At 37.7% G+C, this 18,133-nt stretch overlaps 2 protein-coding genes across 2 annotated transcripts; one reads left to right on the plus strand and one right to left on the minus strand.

Annotated features, from left to right (window-relative positions):
- Window positions 1-41: 41 nt before the first annotated feature.
- On the plus strand, window positions 42-12,058 carry LOC108680356 (Fanconi anemia group I protein). Its single transcript, XM_018169161.2, has 14 exons — window positions 42-373; window positions 3,154-3,258; window positions 3,530-3,720; window positions 5,203-5,373; window positions 5,690-5,949; window positions 6,103-6,308; window positions 6,589-6,744; window positions 7,015-7,204; window positions 7,570-7,774; window positions 8,233-8,374; window positions 8,581-8,667; window positions 8,889-9,464; window positions 9,597-9,794; window positions 10,378-12,058. The coding sequence occupies exons 1-14, from the start codon at window positions 281-283 to the stop codon at window positions 11,794-11,796; spliced, it is 3,999 nt and encodes a 1,332-aa protein (XP_018024650.1). The 5' UTR covers window positions 42-280; the 3' UTR covers window positions 11,797-12,058.
- A 2,364-nt stretch (window positions 12,059-14,422) lies between these two features.
- Window positions 14,423-17,354, minus strand: LOC108680359 (tubulin beta-2 chain). Its single transcript, XM_018169164.2, has 3 exons — window positions 17,233-17,354; window positions 15,940-16,174; window positions 14,423-15,630 (listed from the first exon to the last, which is right to left on the minus strand). Exons 1-3 carry the CDS (start codon window positions 17,287-17,289, stop codon window positions 14,564-14,566), a joined length of 1,359 nt encoding a protein of 452 aa, XP_018024653.1. The 5' UTR covers window positions 17,290-17,354; the 3' UTR covers window positions 14,423-14,563.
- Between the last annotated feature and the right edge of the window lie 779 nt (window positions 17,355-18,133).

Below are 18,133 nucleotides of genomic sequence, written 5' to 3' on the forward strand. Positions count from 1 at the left end.
TTGTTGCTTCTCCCTTATTTTCATTATTTCATATCGTACAGCCCGGCGGGAAGGGAATTCTACGTGCGTGTACACGGTCTTCTCGAGAGCCAGAGCCTACAAGTCTACGACGAATTTGCAAGGCTCCATTGATTTCAAATGAAGAAAAAAAATCTTGCACGCCAGCAGACTTTGATAATGATGAACTGAAAGAACTAACCGTAGGCGTAGCTGCCTGGCATCGATCGAAAATGCAGAGATATACATAAAGAAAAACGTAATATTATTATTAAATATAACAATGCTGAAAAAGTACCAATTATTAATCAAGAAAGAAGATTATTCCAATTTGGAAAATCTTCTGATTCAAGATTCAGATCAACATGTGATAAAGGTACACTAAGAACAATTAGTTACCTGCAAATTATGTAACTGTGCCAGTTCAGTATTCTAAATTTACCATGAAACCATCTTGAATCATTGAATGATCATTTAGCTACCATCTTTAAAGCAATTTCTCACTGCAGCTATTAGTCCTCCTATTAGCCACTACTGGCCCACTAGGTATAATGAACAAATTCTTTAACATTTTATAAAAACAAAAATTACATAATAGAAACCAAAGCATTTGTTTTAGAAACAGCTTCATTGTTAATTCCATGAATTATTTAACATTTTATCCAATTCCAATAGGCATAGTGACAAAGCAGAGAGTTTTTTAGACTCTCCCTCAAGTTCATTTTTGAGACCTATAATAAGTAGACCAGTAAAGTATCATGGATACCAGCATTATCATACTTAAGAAATTTGTTTAAATCTTGAGTTATTGAGGAAATTAAAAATGAACTGATTCCAAAAAAGCTCTGGTTTGCCAGTTGCCACTATGTGGCAATAGGTATTGTAAGCATAGTGACAAACCACAGATTTTTTAGAATCAGTTCATTTTTAATTTCCTCATTTACTCAAGAATTGAGCCAATTTCTTATGTATGATAATGGCATAACCATAATGCTAGTATCCAGGATACTTTACTGGCTACTTATAGTTATAGGACTCAAAAATGAACTTGAGGGAGAGTCTAAAAAACTCTCTGCTTTGCCACTATGATTGTAAGATAATAGGGGATTTAGGGGTACCTAGCAGGCTAGCTATCTATGATAATCCATCAAACCCAATTTGACATAGGCCTATCAGCTATGGCCATGGGGCAGAATTTCTTGAAATTATAGATGAAAAAAGTCATTTGATGGTGATGGGCAATGGGCATTGCCATTGGGCTGTGGGCACAAATGCTGGGTTGCTATAAACCTAATTTTTTTTTCAAATTGACTAACTTTTGTATTTTTTATTAAAATTAAATTGGATTTTTAATTTTTTTTACTAATTTGAGTTATATAGTCAAATGGGATAAGACAGGATCACAGCCTTCATGGGGTAAGAAAGGACCGGCCCATGGCATGCATTCTAATTGCACTGAATTTAATTTGACAAAAGAATATGTTAGAGCAATCATTGCCTGTCATTTCAGTGCTTGTTTCAACCCTCATCTGCAATTAGTCCTCCTATTAGCCACTACTGGCCCACTAGGTATAATGAACAAATTCTTTAACATTTTATTAAAACAAAAATTACATAATAGAAACCAAAACATTTGTTTTAGAAACAGCTTCATTGTTTATTCCATGAATTATTTAACATTTTATCCAATTCCAATATTGTAAGATAATAGGGGTACCTGCCACCTGGGCAGGGCTGGAAAAGTCCCATTTCTGTCTGAAATATTGCGGCTCTAATATCATATAATTTCAGTAGCCAGTAGGTATGAAATCTCGCCGCTCGAATGTCATAAATTTTTGTTTGATTGAAAAATCGCAGTTTGCACTTTACAAACATATCACTTCATAAAATTTTCAACTTTCGCAATCCGCATTGCTTTACCATTCCCGGCAAAATATCCTGCAGAAAAAACATAAACATCGTAATGTAAACAAATCAGCTAAACATTTTGTTGAAGAATGAAGATCATGCGTAGTTGCGGTCATGTCAAAGCAGTCAGACTGCATTAACACGTGCTCAACTTACAGTAAGACAAATTTTATTGTTGCCATTTGACTGTTTTAGGGTAAAATTAGAGATTTTGGGTAACACGTGCATGGACTTTGTAAATAAATTTGCGCCTCGTAAATGGCTTTTCATGGCCAAGATATGGAATTCACGGCTCGGTGAAATGGAATAACAGCTTGAAGAAATAGAATCATGGCTGGCAAATCCATAAAACCACGGCTTGAAAAATTCAGTCGCGGCTTGCCAAGAAGATATATTCCATGCCTGCACCCGGGTACCTAGGTAACCTAGCTATCTATGATAATCCATCAAACCCAATTTGACATAGGCCTATGGGGCAGAATTTCTTAAAATTATGGATGAAAAAAAAACATTTGATAGTGATGGGCATTGCCAATGCCATTGGATGATTGGGCTGTGGCTTGTGAGTTGTGGGCACAAATTCTGGGTTGCTATAAACCTAATTTTTTTCAAATTGACTAACTTTTGTATTTTTTATTATAATAAAATTGGATTTATACTTTTTTTACTAATTTGAGTTACACCTAGGTCCTAGCAGGCTAGCTTTACAGTCCTTTTCATTTGGGTTAATTATTAAAAATTTTATGGTTTCTGGCCTGGCCTCAGTGGTGAGTGGCCTGTCTGCCAGAGAATTAAAGAAAAATGAAGCCAGATGAAGAACGGTAAAGAACACTAAAGGATAACAAAGTGGCCACTGGCCAGTGCTGTAACTTTAATACTTTATATCATTAATTCCTAATACTATCATCCTAAATTAGCTATATCCTTCCAAATTCAGTAATTTATTTTCAACTGAACTATATTAATTAAACTATTTCCAACTCTCATTGAGTATGGTAGTTCTGGTTTAAAATATAAGATTTTTTTATGATATATATAGAAAACAATTTTAATAATATAACAAGGTAAATGGAATGTACCTTCTATGGTTCTATGTAGAAGTGCCTATTATTTGTTAAGTTTTGCTCACAAAGGGAAAAATTCAATCATTAGTTTCAAATAAGTTATTACTTTTATAACTTGTGGCATAATTTTGTATGTCTGTTCCTTTGAAGGTTGTAAGTTGCTTATCATTTTCCCTCCATCCAGATTCTCTCTCAGGAGCTGAAGGAGCCTCATGGCGTCTCTCTTGCTGATGGTTTACTGACTGCCCTCAAAGGTGTCACACGAGAGAGTTTGTCTCTTCGAACCAAGGTAACCTCTTCAACAGCTAGTTAGGTACTACTTCTTTGCATTTCATATATTATTAAAAATATAGCTCAAAATCTATCCCTTTCATAGATAGTTTATCTGAATATATCCTTCTTGTGGCAATAAAATGCATTTGAATTTTGAAGCTTAATTTCAGGCAATTTTAAGAATTTTAATGTTTGAATTGAATAAAATTATGATGCTCTCAGATTTTTAAGAAAAACAATGTATATGAGATCCTATATTTTCCTGGATTCATGAATTTTCTTTTCAGGTCTATGAGACATTGTTTGAGCTGGTGCGAGTGGAGTCCAGTGATACTGGAGCTACTATAAATGAGCATGTATTGGGAGGACTAACAGGAGTCCTACTGCGGCAGCTAGACCAGTTCCCAACGCACTGCCTACTGCCTTTTGTTGACCAGTACATTGAGCTCGCCAAGTTGGGCGAGCCACTCCATGGCCGGTAAATTGTTTTGAAGTGTTTTACTGTAGTCACTCCGTTCTTAACTTCAATCTGATGAGAAGGTTGAGAACTAATAACTAAAACTACGATAACTAAGAAATGTAGTGAATAAAGTTAGTCCACTTTTAAGCCTTAGTTTTGTTTGTATATTTATATTCAAACGAGCAAGACATGTCCGCGGACTTAGTGTGGATAAGATATTGCCTAGCACTGTAAGTGCAGGTGGCAACGCGCGAGTTAGATGTTACAGCATTTATAGTTATTTCAAAGTTTCTTACTGCCCTCTACCACAAATAATGAATTTTTGGCAACCATTTAAAAAATGCATATTGTTGGGTTGTCATGACAGGACCACAAAAATTCAGCATACCTCATAAAAATATATGAGTGAGAAACTGTGAGTGTTTCAAAAGTTGTGCTAGTAAAAGTCATGCTTCCAGCCTATACACAGTTTTTTTTAAATACCAGTGTGGTTTCAAACACCAAAGTTTTTGTACAAAGCAACAAAAAAGCCATTTGCATCTTATTACCGCATCATACCAGGTCGTCGGCAGCTTAGGAATGCATCTGAGGAAATTTTGTGTTCATTAGATCCCATTATATCTTCGTGTGAGTGGCATTGTTAGTGTAAGGGATGAGCACATTCATTGCTCCGAAGTCTTCAATTTCCTACAGGATTTCTATTATTAATTCTTTAGATACATGATTTGCAGCACCTGTAATGCTCATCTAGAGTATAGGCTTTGGTATAGTAGTCACAAAAGATATCTAGTCAGCTTGAGTGTTGCTACATCTATCGAATTCATTAACTTCAATTTGTTTGAACTTCAAATAAGACGAATCTACTTATTCAGTAAGATATCAAAGTCTTTAAGTATTCACATGTTGTGTTCATTCAGCTAACATCAGCTTGTCTGTGATTTTTTAAATTCATAGATTATAGTTATTTATGTGCAGACGTTAAGAATAATGCTACAATAACAAAGGAGAAAAGATCATGTACAGTCTCTCTGTATTTATTTAATCAAGTGAAAATGAACAAAAAAAAATTTTTATTGGGCTATATTTCTTTTTCACAACCCTATACTACCTTTTTTTATGCTACATCAGAAGTGATAATCGATTTATAACTACATATCACTTCTATTGAATATACCTCCCAGTAGGTACATTACGAGGTTCTTCATTTTTATTTTATTTCCTAGCTAATTTATTGTTTATCATTGTTCTCCCCGACCTCAATGTTTGTTTCCATGGTATAGAATCTATTGCTAATTAATAGTGAATTTTTTGCAGGAATTTCGACGTTTTGTATCATTTATTTCTTAAACACTGCAGTGGAACAAAGACTGAGAATTGCGTTAGGGATGTATTCCGACTTTGCTACTCACATTTCATTGCTTTTCAGCACTGACACTTCATTTTGTTTTGTTGCTTTGAAATAGCTAATGAAAGATAATGTACTTGGTACTTAACCCTCAGATGGCTAGATATATTGCCGAAGCTTGTGTGCACCATCAGCAAACGACAGGACATAATATTGGGCGGGACGCGGGAAATGACTGGTGAAGACTTCAAGTATCATGTCATTCAGACCTTCTGTGAGCAAACATGGCCTGCCACCACCACCTCCAGCTTACTGGTGGCATTCAAGTGAGTTCCTTCACTCAATTATAGTATGGGAAATCTTTTTCACTATTCGGAGAATTTTACTATTTTGATGTTATAATTGCATATTGACTGTTCCTGGTAACTTATCTCAATTTATGACAAAAACATGATTTTATTGTAGTTCGTCGTGAATTTAATTACTATTTTTTATACAATTTTCGAAAATAAACCAACAAAAGATTGTTTCTATATATAACGATTTTAAATTTATTGATGTGTAGTAACATTCAATGTTTTCTGTTATGATGTTTTCTAAATATCTCCATATTCTAAACATTCCTGCACTTTTTCAACACAGAGAGATGAACTTAGAGAAACAGGAGCTTACCGACATAGTTCTGAAGGTAGAGCGCGTGCTACGCTCTCTCGAGTACCAGAACGTGCCGCCCATTATCTATCAGCTCGTGCTGCTCACCCAATCAAAGATCCCAGGAGCTGCTATCAGAACTGTCGAAGCTTATTTCCGAGAGCAGGAGAAGAAAATGCTAGCAGAGCAACCGCAACCTATAGCCTCAATGGATGAAATTAACTCTGCTGAAGTGACGGACCAACAGATCAGTAAGCTTCTGCTTGATGGAATTTGATTACCTAATCTGTAAATTATTCATATTATTTTGTAACATTTATCTCCGTTTGCTGGTCAGCAAATGTAGGTTGCAATTCATGAATGCTAATTATTACATATTTTTTCACTCATTCTTGTGATGACAGATACTGATAGAGCTCAGAGGGACTTGCGCGAGGCACAAGGAACCGTCATCTTGCATGTCACGCATCTGGCTCAGTTTGATCCAAGCATTGCTAAGGACTACATCAAGCTCCTCAAAACTGCTCGCTGGCTCCCTCATGTTCTTTTTTCTCCATTCAATCTCTCTCTTGCACTCTCTCTGGCCTCCATTGAACGATACCAAGACCAGGTGATGATGCCTTAGTATTTTATTTTTCGTTTTATTAATCAAATGTGTGCAATTGCAGTCATAGCCATGTAGGATTTCTTCAGAAATGAGTAGTCAACCAAGAAGAACTCTTAATCTCAAATTTCGATAAAAAATATATTGCACTCAAGTGGTTATTTGTTTGAATTCAATACTAGAAAATTCAAAAGCATCATTCTATGTTAAAACTCTAATTTTTATGTATATCATTGACCCTATTTTATGTATTTTATTAATCAACCTTTGATATATCTTCTTTGAGGTGGTCGAGGCTGTATGCAAGAGCATTCATCACAGTTTGCTGCTGGCACAAAAGAGTCGTCACAGTGCGTGGCTACGCAGAGTGTGGCCCCTAGCAGTGGATCTGCAGAATGTCTTGCGTACCACAATAGTCAACAGTGCTCAAGGCTGGCAGCAGGTTTTTGATGATACTTAAGCAATTATAGTACATATTTTTCTTAAATTTAATCACCTTTTTTCAAACAGTCTCTTGACACACGAACTGATTTTAATGAAGTTTATTAATAAATAGGTATGAGATACTGACTGGATTGTTTCCCTCGTTTTGATAGGTCTTCCGAAACTTGAGCTCTATTGCAAGAGCTAGAATTATTTTCATGTATTTTTGTACTAGACGATTTGCATGAATTTGCTCTAAAGATTTTGTGTGTAAATATTTTCCCTTCAGGTGTGTAGCGGTGTGTGTGTGGTGCTGCTCAGCCTCCTGGAAGGGGGAGCTGGTGTACGTGATGAAGCTGCCAGTCTGGGGGTAACGTGTTTACCCTTGCTGCTGTCATCTCATCCCCAGACAGCTCCACACTGCCTCAAACAAATTGCTAACTGCTCTCTCATCGCCTCGCGCCCTCGACACTATCTTGGTAGCGCCTGCAAACTAAATTATTTTATGTAGTTTTATCGTTATGTTCGTTTCTCGTACCGTTTTTGTAGTATTTTTTATTGGGCGTTACAAAATCGGGAAATTTTGTCTCTTAATTGATATAACAAAACTGCAAGAAGTTGAAGATCTGTGCAAATCTCAAATTTTACAAATTTTTTTATTCAGCTGATTTGTTTTTAGCCCATATTCATTTGATTCTTTGCCCATATACCTCTTGCAACAAATTACCCATATACCTCTTTTGAATTGAAGATGAAATAATATTGATAACGAATGCTCTAATTAGTATTGCATCATCTTTAATGGTGTTCCCTTGAATTATTCCTTAATTTTTTTCGTTTTCAGCTGCCCTGAGCCGCATCGGTCGCTGTTCTCCGATGGTTCTTGTTGAACATCAAAGTCTTGTAAGGGAGCTGCTGCTGGAGCAGCTGCAACACCACCAACCAGCCACGGCCGTCTCCATCCTGCACGCTCTCAGCAACACGTTCCGTATGGATGTACCTCTCAGAGATGCCCTCATGTTGACTCTCAGGAAGATGCTCTTCTCAAGGTATGATGTAAACCTAAGCATTATATTTTTTATATTGCTTATACCTTTGTTCAAATGTTTGATGATTTGTTGAATTAGATTTCTGTTGTTGCTTGTCTACTTCTAACTCACAATTCTTATTTCTTATTTATAAATATCGTATTAAAGTTAGGATTGTGATAATGCAGTTTATACTTCTTGTACGTATTTGATTTTAACTTAGATATTGTAAAACTTGCGATTGATCCGGCGGTTCTCGGTTTTAATGGGCCTACTGTATTTCATCATTCAAATCAGTCTTGAGAGAGTTTCCTTAATATTGCTACTATCCTGCAATGATGATGTAATATTTAAAATTTCGTATTACTTGTATAATATTTAATCCAATATAACTTGCCATGATACGATGCTCATTAATTTTTTAAATAAGTTAGCTTCAATCTTGTGTGACTAACCTATGAAATGATTGGCATGTGCAGGACTGTCCACTGTCGGGTGGTTGCTGTGCAAGGGCTGCTTTTGCTTCTGCGACACTTGCGTGTTGAGACAACCCTCTCCTCATCTCAGGCGTCATTCTCCTTCTCTTCAGCGCTGTCACAAATAAGTGCTACTGCTGCTCAAGTACGCGTATTTAAAGTTTCATGGAAGGAAATTCATGGAAAAACTAAATAGAACTGTTGTCATACCGCATCTTATAAATTTGTCAGTAACCATAGTGGATCTATTTCTAAGCCATCGAGTTAGAAATTCTTTGGGCCTTCAACGATTTCATTGTTTGTGTGAAATGATTACTTTTCTGTTATAGCCTTCAGTTTCTTATTTGTCAGGTACATGGGAGTGACCTGGGCCAGCACGAAAGTCTGTGTTATGAACTGCTCGCCCTGTTGCGTCGTTGCTTTTCTCAACAACATGAGGTGTGTTTTTTGTTTTTGATAACATCGTTCTCAACAGTCGATGGAAGATTAGTTAAATATTCTTGTTAAACAATCCTGAATTGAAATTTCAAAGTATCCGCACCCTTTTTCTAAACTTTCAACATGTGTGTTAAAAATACTATTAAGATGTAGCACATTAATTTGCTTGTGATATCTCTAAAGTTTTCATCAACTGATTTTGGTTATCTATATATTCTCAGGTGCGCTCAGCTCTCTACAAGGGGCTCTACGACGTGTGCCGTGCAAACCGCAAGCTCACTGTGAACATTCTAGGTCTCCTCCTGCAACATCTCTCAGCGTTCATTGACACACGACCTGCTTGCTTAAATCCAATTGTGGTGAAAGACTTGGTGACGCTACAAGGAGACAGTTGGATCTTACAGGAGCCTCTCGGTGACCTGCTATCAGTTATTGCTGCTTGTAAAGTGTTTTATCGCGAGCTGGAGGAAAATCCTGCGCATTCAAAAAGTCTTCTGGATGATGACGAAGACGATGCAAATTCGCCCGAAATCCTCAACGATGTTTGCCGCACTTTCGATGTGCTCGAACAAAAGCTGTCCACGTGTGAACTGAATGATCTAGATTTCGATAACAATACCGATTTTTCACTTTCTGCATTGGGACAAAAGAATCAGTTGCTGGCCCAGATTATGTTCTCTGTTTATGATGCTGTAATCGGTCACACATTTTTGTGCGATGTCAGCCGTCCAAAAGAAAAAATGCAACTTTGCGTGGATCTTTTCAAGAAGCAGAGGAAAATTGTGGAGCTTGTAAAGGTGAGTTTTCTTGCGGTTAAGCCATGTTGATATCATTTCTGTACTTAAATCTTGAAAATATTTATTGATTGTTATTTGATGTATTGAACTTAAAAGGAATACTTGTTTTCAAGATAATTTCGTTGTTTTTAGGTGAAAAGCGCAAAATCAACTGCATCCAAGAAAGGAGAAGGAACTTCCAAAGGGAAAGGCCGAGTCAGCTCAAAGAATGAAGTTGATTTCAAATCGATCTTACGGCTCTCTGTGGTGACAGAAATGCTTGCTTTGTGCCTCTGTGAAGGAGAAGGCGAGCAAACCGACCTCCCATTCGCAGAATGCCAAGAACTTCAGGTGATTACCGATTATCTCTAGCTGCTTTGAAGTAAAACACATGAAATTAAATAATGAATTATAATAAATTTTTAAGAATATTCACGCCTTTTATTGAGTGTCGAGAACGTTTTTATGTAAAATACATTTTTTATTTTACGAGTAAATTCCTCATACAAGGTGTTATTGTATTAATTTTAAACGATTTAAAAAAAAGTTTTGACTCTGAAATCAATCTATCAATTTAACTTTTTTGTGCATCAATGAGACCTTTTATTGTTTCTGAACTTTAGTTGCTCGTATCGCATAAGCCTATAATTGTTTCATTTTTGATTTATATATGACTATTGAACTTCAAAACTGGCAAAAAGTCTATGGTTCTGACCAAGGACTACTACACACATTGTAATACTATTGTATGAAACAATTATGGGCATATCATTTGTTGATGCCACTAAAACAACAGGCTCAACAGCATTTTCATAGTGTAGGCGATCGCCTCTGCTAGCAGAGGCTGGACATAGGCTATGCATGTCCTGTGTGTAGTAGTCCTTGATATGACTACATTTGTTTTACATGGTAATGTTCGCCTTTCCTTCACCAGGCATATCTTTTGTCTTGCGTGGAGAGCCACGTTTCCGCACACTCGAACTTGTCAATTCAGGAGCGCGACCGTCACCTTCCTTATCTACGTCGTCTGGCTCGTCTCCTGTTTGTGGAATGTTTTGAGCTCTGCGGCCGCGTTGACCCTGACGACGAAAGAGAAGTTGCGAAATTACACACATGTGTTAACATTGTGCACTCGCTCATGGACAATTTTGTGAAGCACCACGGAGACAAACTCGAACAAATTTTGAAGGATATCACGAACAAATCAGCCAGTAATGATGTTAACACATTGGCATTTCTGGTAGTGAAAGGATGCCAAAAAATGCTCGTGAGGCTCTTGGGAATAGAAGATAACCAAGCCCTTATGAAGGATTCAACTACCATAGTTCAGATCATTGCCCAAGTCGTGTGTATCATTAATCATGATGCTGAAGAACTCCAGAAAGCCTATGAATGGGTTGAGAAATTTTCCAAAGAGAAAAGCATCGGTTATGTCCCTCTTTGTGAAGCAATTATGAAACTTCTGCTTTTCTTGTCTGACCAAATTAATGCACGCCACAATCTTGATCAGCACTTGGCTCGTGACATTTACCACTGTTTGGGAGACAACGATGAGAGCGTCATAGTGAGTGATACCCGCATCGAATTCAGCATAATTTCCGAGTCGACGGTTACGGGAAGCATCAGTGTGCTTATGGCGCATCTGGATAGCTCTTTGGCCATCACTGAGATGTCACTCAATAAAATGAGAGCTCATCTTTGTACGCCCACAGACTATCCATCAGACAAGGTTGAAGAAAATGTAAACATTAAGTTGGGTGTCATCATTAAAGCTATGAACGAGGTCGTGCGATCAGCCCTTCCACTTGGACCCGTTATGGATTTGGTGATTAAAAAGGCTGAGAAAATTTACGGTATAATGGCGCTTTACATTCGTTACTACCTCGACTTGTTCAGAGTTAAGAATTATCCTCAGATATCAGAGAAGTTCGAGCGTTTGGTGCACATGTCTGGGGAGCTGCTGTCCGAGCCTCTCTACCTATTCCTTAACTACGTGGAAGAAGCGCGCAGTGGCGATCGAAACATCGCCCTTCAAACAGCAATGAAGGAGTCCAAACTCATCCCTGCTCTTGTATTCGCCATCGAAAAGTATGAAAAGCTTGTCATTCAACTTTCCAAGCGTTCTAAAGTCAATTTAATGACAGGAATGAAGTTGAGCACCCTGAGAGATTTCAAAATTGAAACTAACAAACTTGAGCGCTTGAACAACAGTAACGATGATCAGGAAGAGCGGGAAGATGCAGAAGAACACGCTCCTGCCTCTTCCGATGAGAAAACCATTCCAAAGAAGAGGAAGGCTTCGGCCGACCCCAACAATGCCTCTCAAAAAAGACGAAAGCTTCAATCCAAATGAGAGAGTGTTAAGTTTGTTGAGCTTCTGTGTCAAGTTTGTTGAGCATCATTGCCGAACTTCGAGAAAAATGACAGTGACCTGTTATGACGCAAAATCCGTTGTCTGATGGTAATTATCACCGTGTAAACACAGAGGAATCGGTTTCTAAATATGTTGTTTTCTAATGTTTACAAATGATGTACAGAATATCTTTTCTCATTTAAGATAAAGGAACATATATTCTTTGTAACTGAACTAAAAATTAATTATTTGCCTTAACGGGTTCTTTCGTTTTATTATTGCATTCAGATAGTCTGAACGAATCTAAGTGATCTTACACCTTAATCTTTCAACGACTTTTTCACACGAACAACGATGAAAACTCAACGGTCTTGATGGGATTTAACTTCTTGACATTCAAAAGACACTATATTTGGTTTCGAGTTCATACTTTACACGTAAAAGGTGGGTAGCAAGAAAAATTAGGGCGCCGTACCATGCGTATCGATCTCGCTTTCTGATCAGCGTGACGTCACGAGGTCAGTTGTTCGAGGACACTCCCTATTTCCGGAACAAACTTGCCGTGTTGATATCCCGCCACTGAACTTAGTTAATTTCAATAGAATGATCCCAACTAAAAATTGGTTCACTAGGCTAGGAGCATGGTTGAACTATATAAGGTTGACCCACGAGAAGTTCCGCCTTTCAGTTCAGCTTTCTTGTTACGTCGCGTAGATCGAGAAACGTAAACAAACCCGTCATTCCCATGACGGATTGGTTGACTGGTTTGAACGCATTTTGGTGATTGGTTAATGCCCGTGACGTCACTGAGATCAGTTACGTCATAGGCGAAAAACAAGCTCCATCCGCGAAAATGAGCTTCTCATGAGTCAACCTTATACTAGTTCAACCATGGCTAGGAGTTTGTGTCGATCTGCATGTAGAAGATATTCTAGGAAATTGTTTATGATGACTGGTGACCCACGCTTGGTGTAACGCTCAAGTCTTGGTGATTTAATCGACAGCCTCGACTTGATGAGTAATCTTTTATTTCAACCATGAGTAATCTCGTCCAATATACTACCGTCAATGACATAAATTGCCATTCGGCAGAAAGTGCTCGTACTTCGCCGCTCGCCACTAAAGATAAGCAGAAATTCGATCTTTATGGTTCGATAACCACACGATGACAACGAAGCTGTTATGAGCGCGTTAGAACATGTTATTTTGTTTATAAAATAGAGCCTTTCTATTGCAGACCAGCGGCGTGTTGTGCGAGGTTTCCTGGCGTTTAGGGTAGAAAAACACAAATTCCATATTTAAAATACGAATTATTGGAGGCAATGAGAGATTCTTTGCTCCTAAGAAATGGCGAGCAGAAGTTCGAATCAATAAGCTTTATAACTTTAATTATCCATTACAGAATCAGCCCAGTGCATTATCTGTGGAGAATGGTTTTATATATAATCACAAAAAAGTATCACTTTTAAGAGAATTGACGCATGTTATCGTTGAAGCCTTCTGATGCAATTCAATAAGCATCGAGTTCCAAAATGAGCCGGAACAAATTGGAAGGCGTTATGATTAGGCTGATTTAATTACCTACCTAATCGTGGACAAGCAATTTTCTTCTATTACCATTATTCGCATAAATTCCACACTTTGAAAAAAAAGAAAAAATCAAAGGTTCCAATCCAATGCGTGGATACCCGTCGAATTTTAGATTAAATTTATTGATATCAAATTTTAGAAGAAATGCATGTGCCAGAAAACGATTATTGTAAGTAAAAATATTCAGGTGATTTGCCGAAGTCGTACTTTTCAAAAAGTCTCTTGAAATAGCGTCCATTAACGTATATTCTTATTACTATTATATTATATATTATTATCACCTGCCTTTAGTGATGGATGTGGCCGCGCCTTTAATAAGCCGGAAGTAACTCTAGGTAATATTAGCTGTACTTTGGGTAATTCTAGCCATTATGAATCAAAACATTCGAGTTGCATTAGACATTCTATTGATGTAACGCCCACAGAGCCAGATACACCATTGGGTCTATAGAAATGCATCTTGTCCAATTTCACTCATATTATTATTTCTCCTTTTCATCTATTTATTTGTTGCAAATTTATTTATCTCTTGACTTGGCCTATGATCGCTTTCACGAATCGTACTGCGCAATGTATACTCACTCGTATTACAGCTTATTGATATTCTCATGCGCAAGAAAAATTTAAAATTCATTGATGTGTTCTCTTCTTAAAGAAGTTCTATTTACTAGAATATGATACTTTTCCTTTTTTCAGTGATCTATACAGTGCAGTCATGTTCCAACTGATATATCGAACGCCTTCGTGAATGAAGCAGTAGCTTTCGTTTGGCAACTCATTGGAATCCGTACAAGTTCATTACTTATTTTAAAATTTCACGATCGCTAGAGCTTCTAGCTACGCCAGTTAGGTTTTCATTGTCTTTCAAAAATTTTATGTAGTTCAGTACACATATTACAACTATTTTCATTGCCGACTCCACCGTAATCATTTCAACAATTAGACTGGATTCTTTCGATCAACACAATAATCTTCTAGTAATCATTTCGCAGAAAGAGAATACTAAATAACTGCACCAAGTGGTAATGAAATATACTAACCATTGACACGTTTATTAACTGCATACTATGCGTAAGAAGAAATGCCACAGCCAATGGAAGTCATTAGACAGATCTAGAGAGAGATTGGTAAGAGACTCAGAAATAATATCGTAACGGACTATTAACTATTGCAATAATTAAGCAAATTCTCCTTCAGCTTCTTGTTCTTCTTCAAACTCGCCATCGTCATCGACGGTTGCTTCTTGGTACTGCTGATACTCTGACACCAAATCGTTCATGTTAGACTCGGCTTCAGTGAACTCCATTTCGTCCATGCCTTCGCCGGTGTACCAATGCAAGAAAGCCTTACGCCTGAACATGGCAGTAAACTGCTCCGATACGCGCTTGAAAAGCTCTTGGATGGCAGTGGAATTGCCAATGAAAGTGGAAGACATTTTGAGACCGCGAGGAGGAATGTCACATACAGCAGTTTTGACGTTGTTGGGGATCCATTCCACAAAGAATGAAGAGTTTTTGTTTTGAATGCTGTACATTTGGTCGTCGACTTCCCTCATGGACATGCGGCCACGGAAGATGGCGGCGACGGTGAGGTAGCGACCGTGACGAGGATCGCACGCGGCCATCATGTTCTTAGCGTCGAACATCTGCTGCGTGAGCTCGGGTACGGTGAGGGCGCGGTATTGCTGAGAACCTCGAGCCGTTAAGGGAGCAAAGCCAGGCATGAAGAAATGAAGACGAGGGAAAGGAACCATATTGACAGCGAGCTTACGCAGATCAGCATTAAGTTGGCCAGGGAACCTCAGACAGGTTGTGACACCGGACATAGTAAGAGAGACGAGATGATTGAGATCGCCATAGGTAGGATTTTGCAATTTCAGAGTTCTAAAGCAAATATCGTACAAAGCCTCATTATCAATACAGAAAGTTTCGTCGGTATTCTCAACGAGTTGATGAATTGATAGAGTAGCATTGTAAGGTTCGACGACGGTGTCGGACACTTTAGGTGAAGGCACTACTGAGAAGGTGTTCATTATTCTGTCTGGAAATTCTTCTCTGATCTTTGAAACGACCAAGGTGCCCATACCAGATCCCGTGCCACCACCCAAGGAGTGCGTGAGTTGGAAGCCCTGCAGGCAGTCGCACTTCTCGGCCTCCTTCCTTACAACATCGAGCACCGCGTCAACGAGCTCAGCGCCCTCTGTGTAGTGACCCTTGGCCCAGTTGTTGCCTGCGCCGCTCTGGCCTACGAGGAAAAACACAGTTATTAACTTTGAACTTGCATTATAAATGTATACATTCATTTCAACTGAGACATATATAGAGAGAATCTTTATATATTGAGCTCCAGTCTAACAGTGCATTCAACTCATTTGACTTTTTTTATCGAAAATATATAACTAAAATTACTGATTCGAAGAACTGATATTCAGAAAATACTGTTAATTTTTAAGACAAAATAAAAATTTGCATCGAAAAAAATTACATCTATAATTATTCAAGAGAAGAAAAATATTCAGCTTATTCCATTAATGGCTAAATCAATGATTCTCACCAAATACAAAACTGTCGGGCTTGAAGAGTTGGCCGTGAGGTCCGGCTCTGACGCTGTCCATGGTGCCAGGTTCGAGATCGACCAGCACGGCTCGAGGCACATATTTGCCCTGATTGCCTTCATTGTAATAGACATTGATGCGTTCCAGCTGCAGGTCCTTTAGGTCCTGCTCCACTCCTGACGTGTACTCGCCATTAGGCATGATGCCATGCTCATCGCTGATGATCTCCCAGAACTGTGGAACAAAATTTGTGTAAGACAAAAAAAGCGATATTGCTTATACGTGGTTATCAATTAGATTAACTAGGTCTCAGAAAGAACTCACTATCACTACTAGTATCAGAAGCTATCCCTATTACAACCAGTATAATCCATAGATAGCACAATTAGGTAAATCTATGTGAATTATGATTAAACTATAGGAGCCTTTATTAACGAAATATTATCTCAATGACAATAGTCTTTTTGATTAACTTAGATAACCAATACATAAATACATAAAAATCACATTTCACTGCCATTCGCGATTGATAGCTATCAACCTACTTGCGGTTGCGTATGACTTGCTACAACAACGATCCACCACTGACAATTTCACATATTTAGTACCAACGCAAATTTGAAATAAAGTAATGATATAATATTACTAACGAAAAATCGGTGACGTTACCAATATTTCAAACCTATGTAGAGTATGTCAATCAATACAACAATTTATTTAGGGCACTACATTTTTTCATCATTGGCTAGGAACCATCATTCTATTATCATAACACATTTCACGATATGAGCCGTTACCTTCCTATGCTAAAGAAATAAAATATCAACACTGAATTAAAAAAAGATCATTCAAGTAAAATAACTGTTCTCGACTTGTATAGGAACATTCTAGACTCTTGAGTCTAGACAGATGAGGTAAGAACAGAAGCAAAAAAAAATGGCGACTTTAGTCATGATTGGCGGTAAACTCATCATAATGAGCGCGTACTACGAAATTTGGGAAAAATTTTTGTGCTCAGTCTTTCTTCTTGTGTAAAGCTGCCAATGAGTATGATATTAAATTAAACTAGAAGAAAAGGCAAATGAAGCGAAAAACATTCACATTTTCTTGTACTGGGATCCTGCAACATCCTATACTAATAGTGCAGCGAAGAAAATGGAGGAAACGCCGGGAGGCTTCCGCCAAACTCAAAGGGAAATAACATCAACGCGTTACGTATAAACATAAATACATCAAAACTTAGGTCAAATACATAACGGTTTGAAGCATAAACCTAGCATCACACAACGTACCTTTGTTCCAATTTGGTTGCCACATTGGCCAGTCTGAAGATGAACAATTTCCCTCATGATGACAGGATGCACGACGAGTACCTAGCTGAGGCTAGCTCTGTGAACGATGTCAGGCGAAGAATGAGCTCAGTTGACCGTTGACGGCAGACGCTCGCTCCTGACTCCTCCCTCCTCCCTTCTCTCGAATGCTTGAAACGCCAGGAGGATGCAATTCAAAATTAGAGTCAAAATAGTACTAAAATAGAGAATCAATTTTTTTATGCAAAAGATTCCTCATTGTGATCATTATATTTGTTTGAGGTAATTATTTCAAATATTAAAATTTAGGCTTTCTTTTTAGCAGATTTTCATAAATCGAAGTATCTGGAAACTGCCCTTTTCAGTTAAACCAGGTACTTTTTTTCTGTTGCATTTCAAATCGAACGGCTGGTGAACTCGGGAGTTAATTGGTAGATGAAAGATTTCAAAACAGTAACTATCATTTATAGGCTATAGCTAATACAACGCAATATCGTTTTGACATTTTACATATTTATTCATGTAAAGCATACACTAATAATTCGTTGCAAAAAGAACAAATTCAGCCATAATTTATCTTGAAACCAATTTTGCAGCGTCACTCAATGAATATTAGATCCAGAACTTTATGTATTTATTAAATAATAAATATAAAAATGACTTGTCTTCTTTACCTTTTCTTACGTCTTAACATTTTATTGTCCTTGATAGGGTTGAATTCAAACTGCTAGCATGGACCTGAGTTCGTTTCTCATGGAATTTGGCTTTAGCAAGTTTTTATTCACACGGCTGCTAGCTCGCTATCTGTGCATGTACATAATTTTTTTATTTTTTCTCTACTCTCATGGCAGTTGAGAGAGTACTTGGATTGAACTTTGTCCAA

Source organism: Hyalella azteca, unplaced genomic scaffold (assembly GCF_000764305.2).
Source record: "Hyalella azteca isolate HAZT.00-mixed unplaced genomic scaffold, Hazt_2.0.2 contig16209, whole genome shotgun sequence".
Classification (NCBI taxonomy): domain Eukaryota; kingdom Metazoa; phylum Arthropoda; class Malacostraca; order Amphipoda; family Hyalellidae; genus Hyalella; species Hyalella azteca.

What these genes read in the sequence shown, in the direction of transcription:
- LOC108680356 (XM_018169161.2), top strand. Translation starts at nt 281, where the DNA reads ATGCTGAAAAAGTACCAATTATTAATCAAGAAAGAAGATTATTCCAAT. An exon ending in CAGATCAACATGTGATAAAG is followed by an intron (nt 374 to 3,153) that starts GTACACTAAGAA and finishes CCCTCCATCCAG; the next exon opens with ATTCTCTCTCAGGAGCTGAA. An exon ending in GTGCTCAAGGCTGGCAGCAG is followed by an intron (nt 6,745 to 7,014) that starts GTTTTTGATGAT and finishes TTTTCCCTTCAG; the next exon opens with GTGTGTAGCGGTGTGTGTGT.
- LOC108680359 (XM_018169164.2), bottom strand. Translation starts at nt 17,289, where the DNA reads ATGAGGGAAATTGTTCATCTTCAGACTGGCCAATGTGGCAACCAAATT. An exon ending in GCAACCAAATTGGAACAAAG is followed by an intron (nt 16,175 to 17,232) that starts GTACGTTGTGTG and finishes TTTGTTCCACAG; the next exon opens with TTCTGGGAGATCATCAGCGA. An exon ending in GCCCGACAGTTTTGTATTTG is followed by an intron (nt 15,631 to 15,939) that starts GTGAGAATCATT and finishes TTTTCCTCGTAG; the next exon opens with GCCAGAGCGGCGCAGGCAAC.